Source organism: Microcaecilia unicolor, chromosome 14 (genome assembly GCF_901765095.1).
Source record: "Microcaecilia unicolor chromosome 14, aMicUni1.1, whole genome shotgun sequence".
NCBI classification, from domain to species: Eukaryota; Metazoa; Chordata; class Amphibia; order Gymnophiona; family Siphonopidae; genus Microcaecilia; species Microcaecilia unicolor.
Window position 1 is genome coordinate 41,367,528 of NC_044044.1, and position 12,530 is coordinate 41,380,057.

Here is a 12,530-nt window from a genome sequence, read left to right on the forward strand (position 1 = left end):
GACTGCGAGCAGCCAACCTATGCTGCGGCGTTCCATTAGCCTCCCTTGATTGAGCGGTGGTTGTCACCGATGCTAGTTTGACCGGGTTGGTCCCAATATGCACAGGGTCTTTGGTCCGCGACAGAGTCCCAGTGACCAATCAACCGGTTGGAACTCTTCTGGTGTTTCCATCCCTGTTGGAGCGGACACTGGTTCGTGTGTTCTCTGACAACATGACCACGGTGGCCTACATCAACAGGCATGGGGGCAATCGCAATTCCGTTCTAGCTCGGGAGGTAGATTTGCTTCTGAGTAGGGTGGAGACTCATCTGTCTCAGCTTTTGAGATCCCACATCGCAGGGACGATGAATGTTCAGGCAGACTTTGTATAGGAACAATGTGGATCCGGGGTAGTGGGAGCTGTTGGCAGTGGACTTTTGTTGGTTACGCAGAAGTGGGGAATCCTGGTCCGAGACCTTATGGCAACCCAATTCAATGCCTAGGCTCTCCAGTTTTTAAAACAGAAAAAGGGAATTCCATTAAGAGGGCATCGATGCCCTGCTTCTCCGGGGTCCGCATTGCTCTACGTCTTTCCCCTTGTGGCTGATGATCGGCAGAGTGCTTCACCGCATTTGGAGGTACTGCTCCAGATTGTCCTCGGCAGCCATAAGAACATAAGAACAACCATTCTGGGTCAGTCCAATGGTCCATCTAGCCCAGTATCCTGCTTCCAGCAGTGGTCAATCCAGGACACTAGTACCTGGCAGAAACCCAAATAATAGCAACATGCCATGCCACCAATCCCAGGTCAAGCAGTAGCTTCCCCCATGTCCATCTTAGTAACAAGAGTAAGGACTTTCCTCCAGGATCTTGTCCAAACCTTTTTTTAAACCTAGATACACTAACCACAGTTACTACATCCTCTGACAGCGAGTTCCAGAGTTTAACTATTCTTTGACTGAAATAAATATTTCCTCCTATTTGTTTTAAAAGTATTTCCATGCAGTTTCATTGAGTGTCCCCTTTTCTTTGTACTTTCTGAATGAGTGAAAAATCGATTCACCTCCACTCTCTCCTCTCCACTCAGGATTTTGTAGACCTCAGTCATATCCCCCCTCAGCTGTCTCTTTTCCAAGCTGCAGAGCCCTAATCTCTTTAGCCTTTCCTCATTTGGGAGCAGTTCCATCCCCTCCACTCTCTCCTCTCCACTCAGGAATTTGTAGACCTCAATCATATCTTCCCCTCGGCTGTCTCTTTTTCAAGCTGAAGAGCCCTAACCGCTTTAGCCTTTCCTCATATGGGAGCAGTTCCATCCCCTCTATCGTTTTGGTCACTCTTCTTTGAGCCTTTTCTAATTCCACAATATCTTTTTTTTTTTTTTTTTTTTTTTTTTTTTAGATACGGTGCCCAGAATTGAAACCAGTACTCAAGGTGCAGTTGCATCATGGAATGATACAGAAGCTTTATAATATTTTTGGTCTTGTTTTGCATCCCTCTTCTAATTAATCATTGCATCCTGTTTGCTTTTTTTTTTTTTTTTGTCCACTGCTGCACACTGGGCAGAAGATTTCAGTGTATTGTCTACAATGACACCTAGGTCTTTTCCTCGAGTGCTGATTCCTAAAGTGGACACTAGCATCAGGTAACTATGATTCGGATTATTCTTACATCAACTTGAATTTGTCCATATTATATTTCATCTGCCATTTGGATGTCCAGTAGTTTCCTAAGGTCTTCCTGCAAATTTTCACAATCCGCATGCGTTTTGACAACTTTGAAAAGTTTTGTGGTATCTGCAAGTTTAATCACTTCACTCGCCTTTCCGATTTCCATATCATTTATAAATATGTTAAATAGCACTGGTCCCAGTACAGATCCCTGCGGCACTCCACTGTTCACCCTCCTCCAGTGAAAAAAATGGCCATTTAACCCTACCCTCTGTTTTTTGTCCAATAACCAATTCTTATTTCACAGAACATTGCCTCCTATCCTATGACTCCTTAAGTCTCTCTTGAGGTACTTTGTCAAAAGCTTCTGAAAATCTAGGTACACTACATCAACTGGCTCACCTTTATCCACATGTTTATTCGTGCCTTCAAAGAAATGAAGCAAATTGGTGAGGCAAGACCTCCCTTGGCTGAACCCATGCTGACTCTGTCCCATTAGACCATGTTTGTCTACGTGTTCTGTAATTTTATTCTTTATAATAGTTTCCACTATTTTGCCTGGTAACCTTCTATTAGTCTTGCTGCAGCATCCTGAATCAGTTGAAGTTGGTGCAGGCGCTTTGTAGTCAGACCGTTGTAGAGTGCATTACAGTAATCTAGTCTTAATGTTATCATGGCATGCACAACTAGAATAAGATTTACCTTCTCGATGTAACGAAGAGGCAGCGTAGCTGTCACAAATAGTAGAAGCAACTCTTGAAGGTTGCTTGAATTTGGGGAATCAGAGTAAGTGTTGAATCTAACTGTATTCCAAGGTCCCTGACTTGTGATTTGAGGGTGAACTCGTACTTCCCAAAAGAGATTTTGATGTCAGTTATGTATCCACTTGTGTTAGGGACCCAGAGAAGCTCTGTTTTACTTGGGTTCAGGCAAAGTTTGTTGTGTTTAGCCCATTCTTGAATTGATGTTAGATAATAAGTTTATTCAGGGCTGTAGGCAAGTCAGGCTCAGTAGGTATGAGTAGTTGCACATCATGCACGTAGATGTAGAACTGAGTGTCCATTGACTAAATCTGCTCAGCTAGTGGCTTGAGGTAGATATTAAACAGAATAGGTGACAGTATTGATCCTTGTGGTACCCACAGGTCAGTGGCCATGATGGCAATGAGTTGCTGCCAAACATTATGGATTGTTGCCTGTCTGATAGGATCTGAACCGAGCAAGTACTGTTCCATTGATACCTGTTTCTGTCAGTCGTGCTAGCATGATATCATAGTTCACAGTGTCAAAAGCTGCTGACAAATCTAGCAGTACTAACACCGAGGCGAATCCCCTGTTTTGATTTCTGTGAAGATCATCTAGTAGGAATACAAGGACCATTTCTGTTCCATAACCGGGTCTGAATCCAGATTGACATGGATGTAGCCAGTTGCTGTCTTCTAGCCATTCATTGAGTTGAACACAGACTGTTTGTTCTATAAGTTTTCCTAGAAATGGGATGTTGCATACTGGCCGGTAACTTTCAAGTTTGTCTTTGTCAAAGTTGTTTTTCTTAAACAAAGGGTGAATCACTGTTGCATATAGAGAGCAGTTTGTCTTGCTGTGTTGTTCACTCTTGGGTTGGCCGGACCGGTGTTGAAAAGTGTTTGGAAAAATGGAACTTTTTCTCAAAGTTGGTCTTCTAAGTGCCAGATGCCCCAGGGCTCCCCTTCGTCTCTGATGTTCAATCTTTTAATGAGCTTGCTCGGCTCGATTAAATTATGCCAGGGCGAGCTATTTATTTTTGTATGCAGATATTTTTATGCTTATTCCTGTTTCTGCCATCTTTACTGATACATTCAGCAGGACATCATCTTGCATCACCCAGCTTCAAAATTGAGTGCTTCTCAATATTCTAAAGGTTATACCTTATGTCTGCCTGAGCCATTACGTCAAGCTCCATCCCTGGCCGCCTTCAAATCCGGGCTAAAGGCCTGTTTGATGCTGCTTTTGCCATCTTTACTGATACATTCAGCAGGACATCATCTTGCATCACCCAGCTTCAAAATTGAGTGCTTCTCAATATTCTAAAGGTTATACCTTATGTCTGCCTGAGCCATTATGTCAAGCTCCATCCCTGGCCGCCTTCCAATCCGGGCTAAAGGCCTACCTGTTTGATGCTGCTTTTAATTCCTAACTTGTCACCTGCTCGTAACCTTTATCTTGTCTTCCTGTCTTTTAGTGTCCTATCTGTCTGTCTTACCCTTATCCCTTATTTGTCCTTTCTGTCTGTCCTGATTTAGATTGTAAGCTCTTTTGAGCAGGGACTGTCTTTTCTTCATGTTCAACTGTGAAGCGCTGTGTACGACTGGTAGCGCTATAGAAATGATTTGTAGTAGTAGTAGTATACAGCCAAAACTAAGATTTTGTGGTATTGAAAATCTAATATTCAGGTTCAACTTAAGAGAAAAAAATGTTTTAATATGAGACAACTATGGTTGATAAGGTCTTATTTTTATCAACATCATTTTGCTTATTTAGTGCAAATATTCAATGCCATTTGGACTACTGTAATTCTTTATACATCAGATTGAGTATCTCTGTCTAGAAAATTACAATGGCCTATTTACATACACTGCCAGCTTCTTATATATCTGCACCAAACTCTGGAATGCACGATCGAAAGGCATAAAATTCATGGACAATTACTTACCCTTTCAAAAACATCTGAAAGCCCACTTATTCAGACAAATCATTTCTGATGACCCAAAGTAGACAAGAAGACCACTGGAACACACCCCACAACCATGACAATGTAAAATTCAACTAGGCTTGCGTCATGCCTAATGGATCAGTGTCGCATACACTTTTTATTATAAAATAACTGTAAACACACTGCAACCAACTTACCTTAAGATAACTGTTAAACCTCATCAAACCTATATACATGTAACCTATGCCTCTTAGATGACTGTAAGCCACATTGAACCTAACATAAGATGGGATAACGTGGGATACAAATGCAGAAATAACTCTAAAATACAGCTGTCCATTTGATCTTTCGAATTAGTTAATTTGATAGTGTTGTAGTCATTTGCAGGAATTGCGTTGGCTACCTTTGAAGGGTCGTGTTTTAAAAATTGCTTGTATTTTATTTCTCGTCCTACAGGGGAAGCCCCAGAACCTGTTAATTTGTTTTCTCAGCCATGTCTGGAATTCTATACCAGTTACAATTAGGATGGTTTCAAATTATTTGTTTTTTTATTTTTTAAACGGTTGAAAACTTTTCTCTTTATTCTAAATTAAGATTGTATTCAACCTCACTGTTATAAAATAAAAGAGAACCCAAACAATAATGGGGAACAATAATTTACAGTTATAAGTTGCATCGGACCTTTTTAGGGATTTTTAGCAACTAATCAAGTTCTGCATTAGATTAGTTCTCCGAGGACAAGCAGGCTGCTTGTTCTCACTGATGGGTGACGTCCACGGCAGCCCCTCCAATCGGAATCTTCACTAGCAAAAGCCTTTGCTAGCCCTCGCGCGCCGATGCGCACCGCGCATGCGCGGCCGTCTTCCCGCCCGAAACCGGCTCGTGCCGGCCAGTCTTCTTTTCTCCGCGCTCGGTACGTTTGTGTTTGCCGTTCGTGCCCCGAAAAGTCGACCTCGCGCATCGTTTTCGACTCGTTTCTGTGAGAAACTTTGTAAATTGTTTCGGAAAGACCTCTTGGTTTTTCCCTTCCTGTACTTCGAGTTTTTTTAGCCCCGGTAAGTTTTCTTTTGTCGTCGGGGTAGGCCTTTATTAGGCCCCGGTCGAAATTTCCTTTCCGCTATTTTTCTGGTGCCAAATTTCGCCATTTCGACTTTTGATCTCGCCGGCGTGATTTTTCCGCCCATGACATCGAAGCCTTCCAGCGGCTTCAAGAAGTGCACCCAGTGCGCCCGGGTAATCTCGCTCACTGACAGGCACGCGTCATGTCTTCAGTGTCTGGGGGCTGGGCACCGCCCTCAGGCCTGTAGTCTGTGTTCCCTTTTACAAAAGCGGACTCAGGTAGCGAGGTTAGCCCAGTGGAACATTTTGTTCTCGGGCTCTTCGTCGGCATCGGCACCGGGGGTATCGAGTGCATCGACATCTTCAGCGTCCAGACCTTCATCCTCGGCTGCTAGTGCATCGAGGCATCGGCCCTCTGCATCGGCGCTGAGACATCGGACGACTGTATCGACGTCGGTGGTACCGGGACCTCGTCTGCTGATGTCGTCGGACGGTGGTGCTTCGTCTGGAGTGCAGGTGAGGGCTGTCCATTCCCCTGCTGGTGGCGGTGAGCCTTCGGGTGGGTCTCCCCCTACCCTGAGGGCTCCTGCGGTACAGCCCCCCCGAGACCGACCCTCTTCGGTCTCGGCCCCGAGGAAGAGACGGCTGGATTCTACGTCCTCCTCGTCGGTGCCGGGAAGCTCCGGTGACATGCTTCGTAAGAAGTCGAAGAAGCATCGACACCGGTCCCCTTCCCGCGTTGGCACCGAGAGCTCTGGGTCGCCGAGGGAGTCTGCACCCAGCAAGCATCGGCACCGAGAGGACCGCTCACCCTCTGTTCAAGAGGTGTCGATGCGCTCCACTCTGGACAGCCCGGAACAGCCTCCACGCCCGGAACAGGTTCTGACGTCGACGCCTGCATCGACTTCCCTGCCTTTTTCTACAGCCGCTCTGAACGAGAGCCTCCGGGCCGTTCTCCCAGAGATTCTGGGAGAGCTGCTGCGCCCTACCCCTCCGGTACCGTCGGTGCTTGCGCCACCGGTACCGTCGAGCGTGGCGCCGGCTGGTCCATCGCCCGGGGTGAGGTCGCCGGCGTCGGTGCCGCTTGCGGTACCGACTGCCGTCGCCTCCCAGGAAGGCTCCCCGACTACGTCGGCGGAGGGAGCTTCGCCGATGCGGGCCAGGGAGTCTACCTCTCCGCCCCCATCGTGGACGTGGTTCCACAGAGTCGAGCCGGGCGCGGTTGCAGACACAGGTTCGTGAACTTGTGTCTGACACCGAGGGTGAGGCCTCGTGGGAGGAAGAGGAAGACATCAGATATTTCTCTGACGAGGAGTCTGAGGGTCTTCCCTCTGATCCCACTCACTCTCCTGAAAGACAGCTTTCTCCTCCTGAGAGTCTGTCTTTCGCTTCCTTTGTCCGGGAGATGTCTACGGCCATCCCCTTCCCGGTGGTTGTGGAGGACGAGCCCAGGGCTGAAATGTTTGAGCTCCTGGACTATCCTTCTCCGCCTAAGGAAGCGTCCACAGTACCCATGCACCATGTCCTGAAAAAGACATTGCTGGCGAACTGGACCAAGCCTCTAACTAATCCCCACATTCCCAAGAAGATCGAGTCCCAGTACCGGATCCATGGGGACCCAGAGCTGATGCGCACCCAGTTGCCTCATGACTCTGGAGTTGTGGATTTGGCCCTAAAGAAGGCTAAGAGTTCTAGGGAGCATGCTTCGGCGCCCCCGGGCAAAGACTCTAGAACCTTAGACTCCTTTGGGAGGAAGGCCTACCATTCTTCTATGCTCGTGGCCAAAATTCAGTCCTACCAGCTCTACACGAGCATACATATGCGGAACAATGTGCGGCAGTTGGCGGGCTTGGTGGATGCGCTCCCCCCTGAGCAAGCCAAGCCTTTTCAGGAGGTGGTCAGGCAGCTGAAGGCGTGCAGAAAATTCCTGGCCAGAGGGGTGTATGACACCTTTGATGTTGCGTCCAGGGCCGCTGCTCAAGGTGTGGTGATGCGCAGACTTTCATGGCTGCGTGCCTCCGACCTGGAGAATAGAATCCAGCAGCGGATTGCGGACTCGCCTTGCCGTGCGGATAATATTTTTGGAGAGAAAGTCGAACAGGTGGTAGAGCAGCTCCACCAGCGGGACACCGCATTCGACAAGTTCTCCCGCCGGCAGCCTTCAGCATCTACCTCTACAGGTAGAAGATTTTTGGGGGGAAGGAAGACTGTTCCCTACTCTTCTGGTAAGTGTAGGTACAATCCTCCTTCTCGACAGCCTGTGGCCCAGGCTAAGCCCCAGCGCGCTCGCTCTCGTCAGCAGCGTGCGACTCAGCAAGGCCCCTCGGCTCCCCAGCAAAAGCAAGGGACAAGCTTTTGACTGGCTCCAGCAGAGCATAGCCGACATCCAAGTGTCAGTGCCGGGCGACCTGCCAGTCGGAGGGAGGTTGAAAGCTTTTCACCAAAGGTGGCCTCTCGTAACCTCCGATCAGTGGGTTCTTCAAATAGTCCGGCAAGGATACACCCTCAATTTGGCCTCAAAACCTCTAAATTGTCCACCGGGAGCTCAGTCTTACAGCTTCCAGCACAAGCAGGTACTTGCAGAGGAACTCTCCGCCCTTCTCAACGCCAATGCGGTCGAGCCCGTGCCACCCGGGCAAGAAGGGCTGGGATTCTATTCCAGGTACTTCCTTGTGGAAAAGAAAACAGGGGGGATGCGTCCCATCCTAGACCTAAGGGCCCTGAACAAATATCTCGTAAAAGAAAAGTTCAGGATGCTTTCCCTGGGCACCCTCCTTCCCATGATTCAGGAAAACGATTGGCTATGCTCTCTGGACTTGAAGGATGCCTACATGCACATCCCGATACTGCCAGCTCACAGACAGTATCTGCGATTTCAGCTGGGCGCACGTCACTTCCAGTACTGTGTGCTACCCTTTGGGCTCGCCTCTGCGCCCAGGGTGTTCACAAAGTGCTTGGCTGTAGTAGCAGCGGCACTTCGCAGACTGGGGGTGCACGTGTTCCCATATCTCGACGATTGGCTGGTGAAGAACACATCCGAGGCAGGAGCCCTGCAGTCCATGCAGATGACTATTCGCCTCCTGGAGCTACTGGGGTTTGTGATAAATTACCCAAAGTCCCATCTTCTCCCAGTGCAGAATCTCGAATTCATAGGAGCTCTGCTGGATTCTCGGACAGCTCGCACCTATCTCCCAGAGGCGAGAGCCAACAACTTGTTGTCCCTCGTCTCGCGGGTGCGAGCGTCACAGCAGATCAGAGCTCGGCAGATGTTGAGATTGCTGGGCCACATGGCCTCCACAGTTCATGTGACTCACATGGCCCGCCTTCACATGAGATCTGCTCAATGGACCCTAGCTTCCCAGTGGTTTCAGGCTGCTGGGGATCTAGAAGACGTGATCCACCTGTCCACGAGTTTTCTCAAATCCCTGTATTGGTGGACGATTTGGTCCAATTTGACTCTGGGACGTCCTTTCCAAATTCCTCAACCACAAAAAGTGCTGACAACGGATGCGTCTCTCCTGGGATGGGGAGCTCATGTCGATGGGCTTCACACCCAAGGAAGCTGGTCCCTCCAGGAACGCGATCTGCAGATCAATCTTCTGGAGTTGCGAGCGACCTGGAACGCTCTGAAGGCTTTCAGAGATCGGCTGTCCCACCAAATTATCCAAATTCAGACAGACAACCAGGTTGCCATGTATTACATCAACAAGCAGGGGGGCACCGGATCTCGCCCCCTGTGTCAGGAAGCCGTCAGCATGTGGCTCTGGGCTCGCCGTCACGGCATGGTGCTCCAAGCCACATATCTGGCAGGCGAAAACAAAAGTCTGGCCGACAGGTTGAGCAGGATTATGCAACCTCACGAGTGGTCGCTCAATTCTCGTGTAGTGCGACAGATCTTCTAGGTGTGGGGCACCCCCTTGGTGGATCTCTTCGCATCTCGAGCCAACCACAAAGTCCCTCAGTTCTGTTCCAGGCTTCAGGCCCACGGCAGACTGGCATCGGATGCCTTCCTCCTGGACTGGGGGGGAGGGTCTGCTGTATGCTTATCCTCCCATACCTCTGGTGGGGAAGACTTTGTTGAAACTCAAGCAAGACCGAGGCACCATGATTCTGATTGCTCCTTTTTGGCCGCGTCAGATCTGGTTCCCTCCTCTTCTGGAGTTGTCCTCCGAAGAACCGTGGAGATTGGAGTGTTTTCCGACCCTCATCACACAGGACGAAGGGGCGCTTCTGCATCCCAGCCTCCGGTCCCTGGCTCTCACGGCCTGGATGTTGAGAGCGTAGACTTTGCCTCTTTGGGTCTGTCGGAGGGTGTCTCCCGCATCTTGCTTGCTTCCAGGAAAGATTCCACTAAGAGGAGTTACTTCTTTCTGTGGAGGAGGTTTGCCGTCTGGTGTGACAGCAAGGCCCTAGATCCTCGCTCTTGTCCTACACAGACCCTGCTTGAATACCTTCTGCACTTGTCTGAGTCCGGTCTCAAGACCAACTCTGTAAGGGTTCACCTTAGTGCAATCAGTGCATACCATTACCGTGTGGAATGTAAGCTGATCTCAGGACAGTCTTTAGTTGTTCGCTTCATGAGAGGTTTGCTTTTGTCAAAGCCCCCTGTCAAGCCTCCTACAGTGTCATGGGATCTCAATGTCGTTCTCACCCAGCTGATGAAACCTCCTTTTGAGCCACTGAACTCCTGCCATCTGAAGTACTTGACCTGGAAGGTCATTTTCTTGGTGGCAGTTACTTCAGCTCGTAGAGTCAGTGAGCTTCAGGCCTTGGTAGCCCAGGCCCCTTACACCAAATTTCATCATAACAGAGTAGTCCTCCGCACTCACCCTAAGTTCTTGCCAAAGGTTGTGTCGGAGTTCCATCTTAACCAGTCAATTGTCTTGCCAACATTTTTTCCCCGTCCTCATTCCTGCCCTGCTGAACGTCAGCTGCACACATTGGACTGCAAAAGAGCATTGGCCTTCTATTTGGAGCGGACACAGCCCAACAGACAGTCCGCCCAATTGTTTGTTTCTTTTGATCCCAACAGGAGGGGAGTGGCTGTAGGAAAACGCACCATATCCAATTGGCTAGCAGATTGCATTTCCTTCACTTACGCCCAGGCTGGGTTGGCTCTTGAGGGTCATGTCACGGTTTATAATGTTAGAGCCATGGCAGCGTCGGTAGCCCACTTGAAGTCAGCTACCATTGAAGAGATTTGCAAAGCTGCGACGTGGTCATCTGTCCACACATTCACATCTCATTACTGCCTGCAGCAGGATACCCGACGCGACAGTCAGTTCGGGCAGTCAGTTCTTCAGAACCTGTTTGGGCTTTAGGATCCAACTCCACCCCCCCGAGGGCCCTGTTTGTTCTGTTCCAGGCTGCACTCTCAGTTAGTTGGTAAATTTTTTAGGTCAATCTCAGTTATGTCCTCGCCGTTGCGAGGCCCAATTGACCATGGTTGTTGTTTTGAGTGAGCCTGGGGGCTAGGGATACCCCATCAGTGAGAACAAGCAGCCTGCTTGTCCTCGGAGAAAGCGAATGCTACATACCTGTAGAAGGTATTCTCCGAGGACAGCAGGCTGATTGTTCTCACAAACCCGCCCGCCTCCCCTTTGGAGTTGTGTCTTCCCTTCTCTTTGTCTTGCTACATATGAGACTGGCCGGCACGAGCCGGTTTTGGGCGGGAAGACGGCCGCGCATGCGCGGTGCGCATCAGCGCGCGAGGGCTAGCAAAGGCTTTTGCTAGTGAAGATTCCGATTGGAGGGGCTGCCGTGGACGTCACCCATCAGTGAGAACAATCAGCCTGCTGTCCTCGGAGAATACCTTCTACAAGTATGTAACATTCGCTATTCTGATGTTTCTTCAGGATGGAATAAAAGAAAGATTAGATTCTGATGTTTCTTCAGGATGGAATAAAAGATTAGGTTTGGTGTCTTTAAAGGTTCAAGTTCATGGTGTGATTCTGCAAGTGCAATATATCGATCTTTTTGTATATTCCTCTCAAAATTGAATCAGGTCTTCAAGGCACTAGGACTTTCACCTTTTCAGCCTCTTAATAGAACCAAATTGAAGGTTCTCGCACTCAAATCAGTTTCTAGGAGCTATCTCTTTTTGCAAACATTTCGTAAGGTACTGTGAGGTCTGGTGAGGACGCTAAGGAAGGAGAAATTAGGTCTTACCTGCTGATTTTCTTTCCTTTAGGCCTACCAAACCAGTTTATAGACACCTTTAAATTGCTCTAATCTTGTATTTTGTTCTTGATGTGAATTATTACTTCCTCCTTAGGTTCAACTTTGTTTCTCCAATAGTTTAACTTTCAGTAGCCTGTTTAACAACAATATGTTAACATGAGTAGTATTTTATACAATATCTCAAAAGAAAAGTAAAGCAATTGATCCATTTATTTGTCGTTCAAAATATTGAATCCCTAAAGCTGCATGGTGCCCTTATTGGACAAAGTATGCAGGACTATTTTTCTCTATTTTCATCAGCTGCTGGGTGTGAATTACCCACAGGTTCTGGACTGGTTTGGTGATACTAAAGGAAAAATGTAATCTCAGAATTCAATTAAAATATGCATAATGCTGTACAATGTAACTTCATAACTGTATTACTGAGTTATGCTAAATTTTTCTCACACAGGGGTGAGTCCTGCTTCTAGGCCTTCCCCTGGGACACCAACAACTCCTACGACTCTTTCTGGTGGTCTGAAGACCCCGGTTCAGGGAACAGCTCCTGTGTCTCAGAATCCATTAGCCAATATTCTCTCTAAGGTCGAGATTACTCCAGAGAGCATCCTTTCAGCACTCTCCAAAACCCAGGCCTCTTCAGCACCAGGACTACAAGGTACACAGTGGTTAAAATAACATCAGGATTATTTATTTTATTAAACATTTTTTGTATCTGAAGTACTACATTTTTAGGGTTTAAAACTTTGATGCTGCAGCTCTAAATGAATTCTAGAAATCAGAGTTCTTGGAATTAAAGTTTGTGATTTCCTGTTTGAGTGACTCTGATAGAATATTATCAAGTGCACAAAACTTGATTCTGAAGTTGTAATCAAACATACCACCTTTAGTATACAGGGCTTTAAAACCCACTTGCTGGGGGTGAATGGAATTTTCAGTGCTGGAAGGAGTAGGTGT

At 48.0% G+C, this 12,530-nt stretch overlaps 1 protein-coding gene across 3 annotated transcripts in view; it reads left to right on the forward strand.

Annotated features, from left to right (window-relative positions):
* RPRD2 (regulation of nuclear pre-mRNA domain containing 2) overlaps positions 1-12,530 on the forward strand; it is a 145,992-nt gene that overhangs the window by 77,534 nt on the left and 55,928 nt on the right. For all 3 annotated transcript variants that reach the window (XR_003940045.1, XM_030188296.1, XM_030188297.1), the window contains one exon: positions 12,028-12,231. Coding sequence is in view for 2 of the 3 variants with exons in the window: in XM_030188296.1 (XP_030044156.1) it covers positions 12,028-12,231 (204 nt within the window). In the remaining variant the exon portion in view is untranslated. The remainder of the gene's footprint in view (positions 1-12,027; positions 12,232-12,530) is intronic.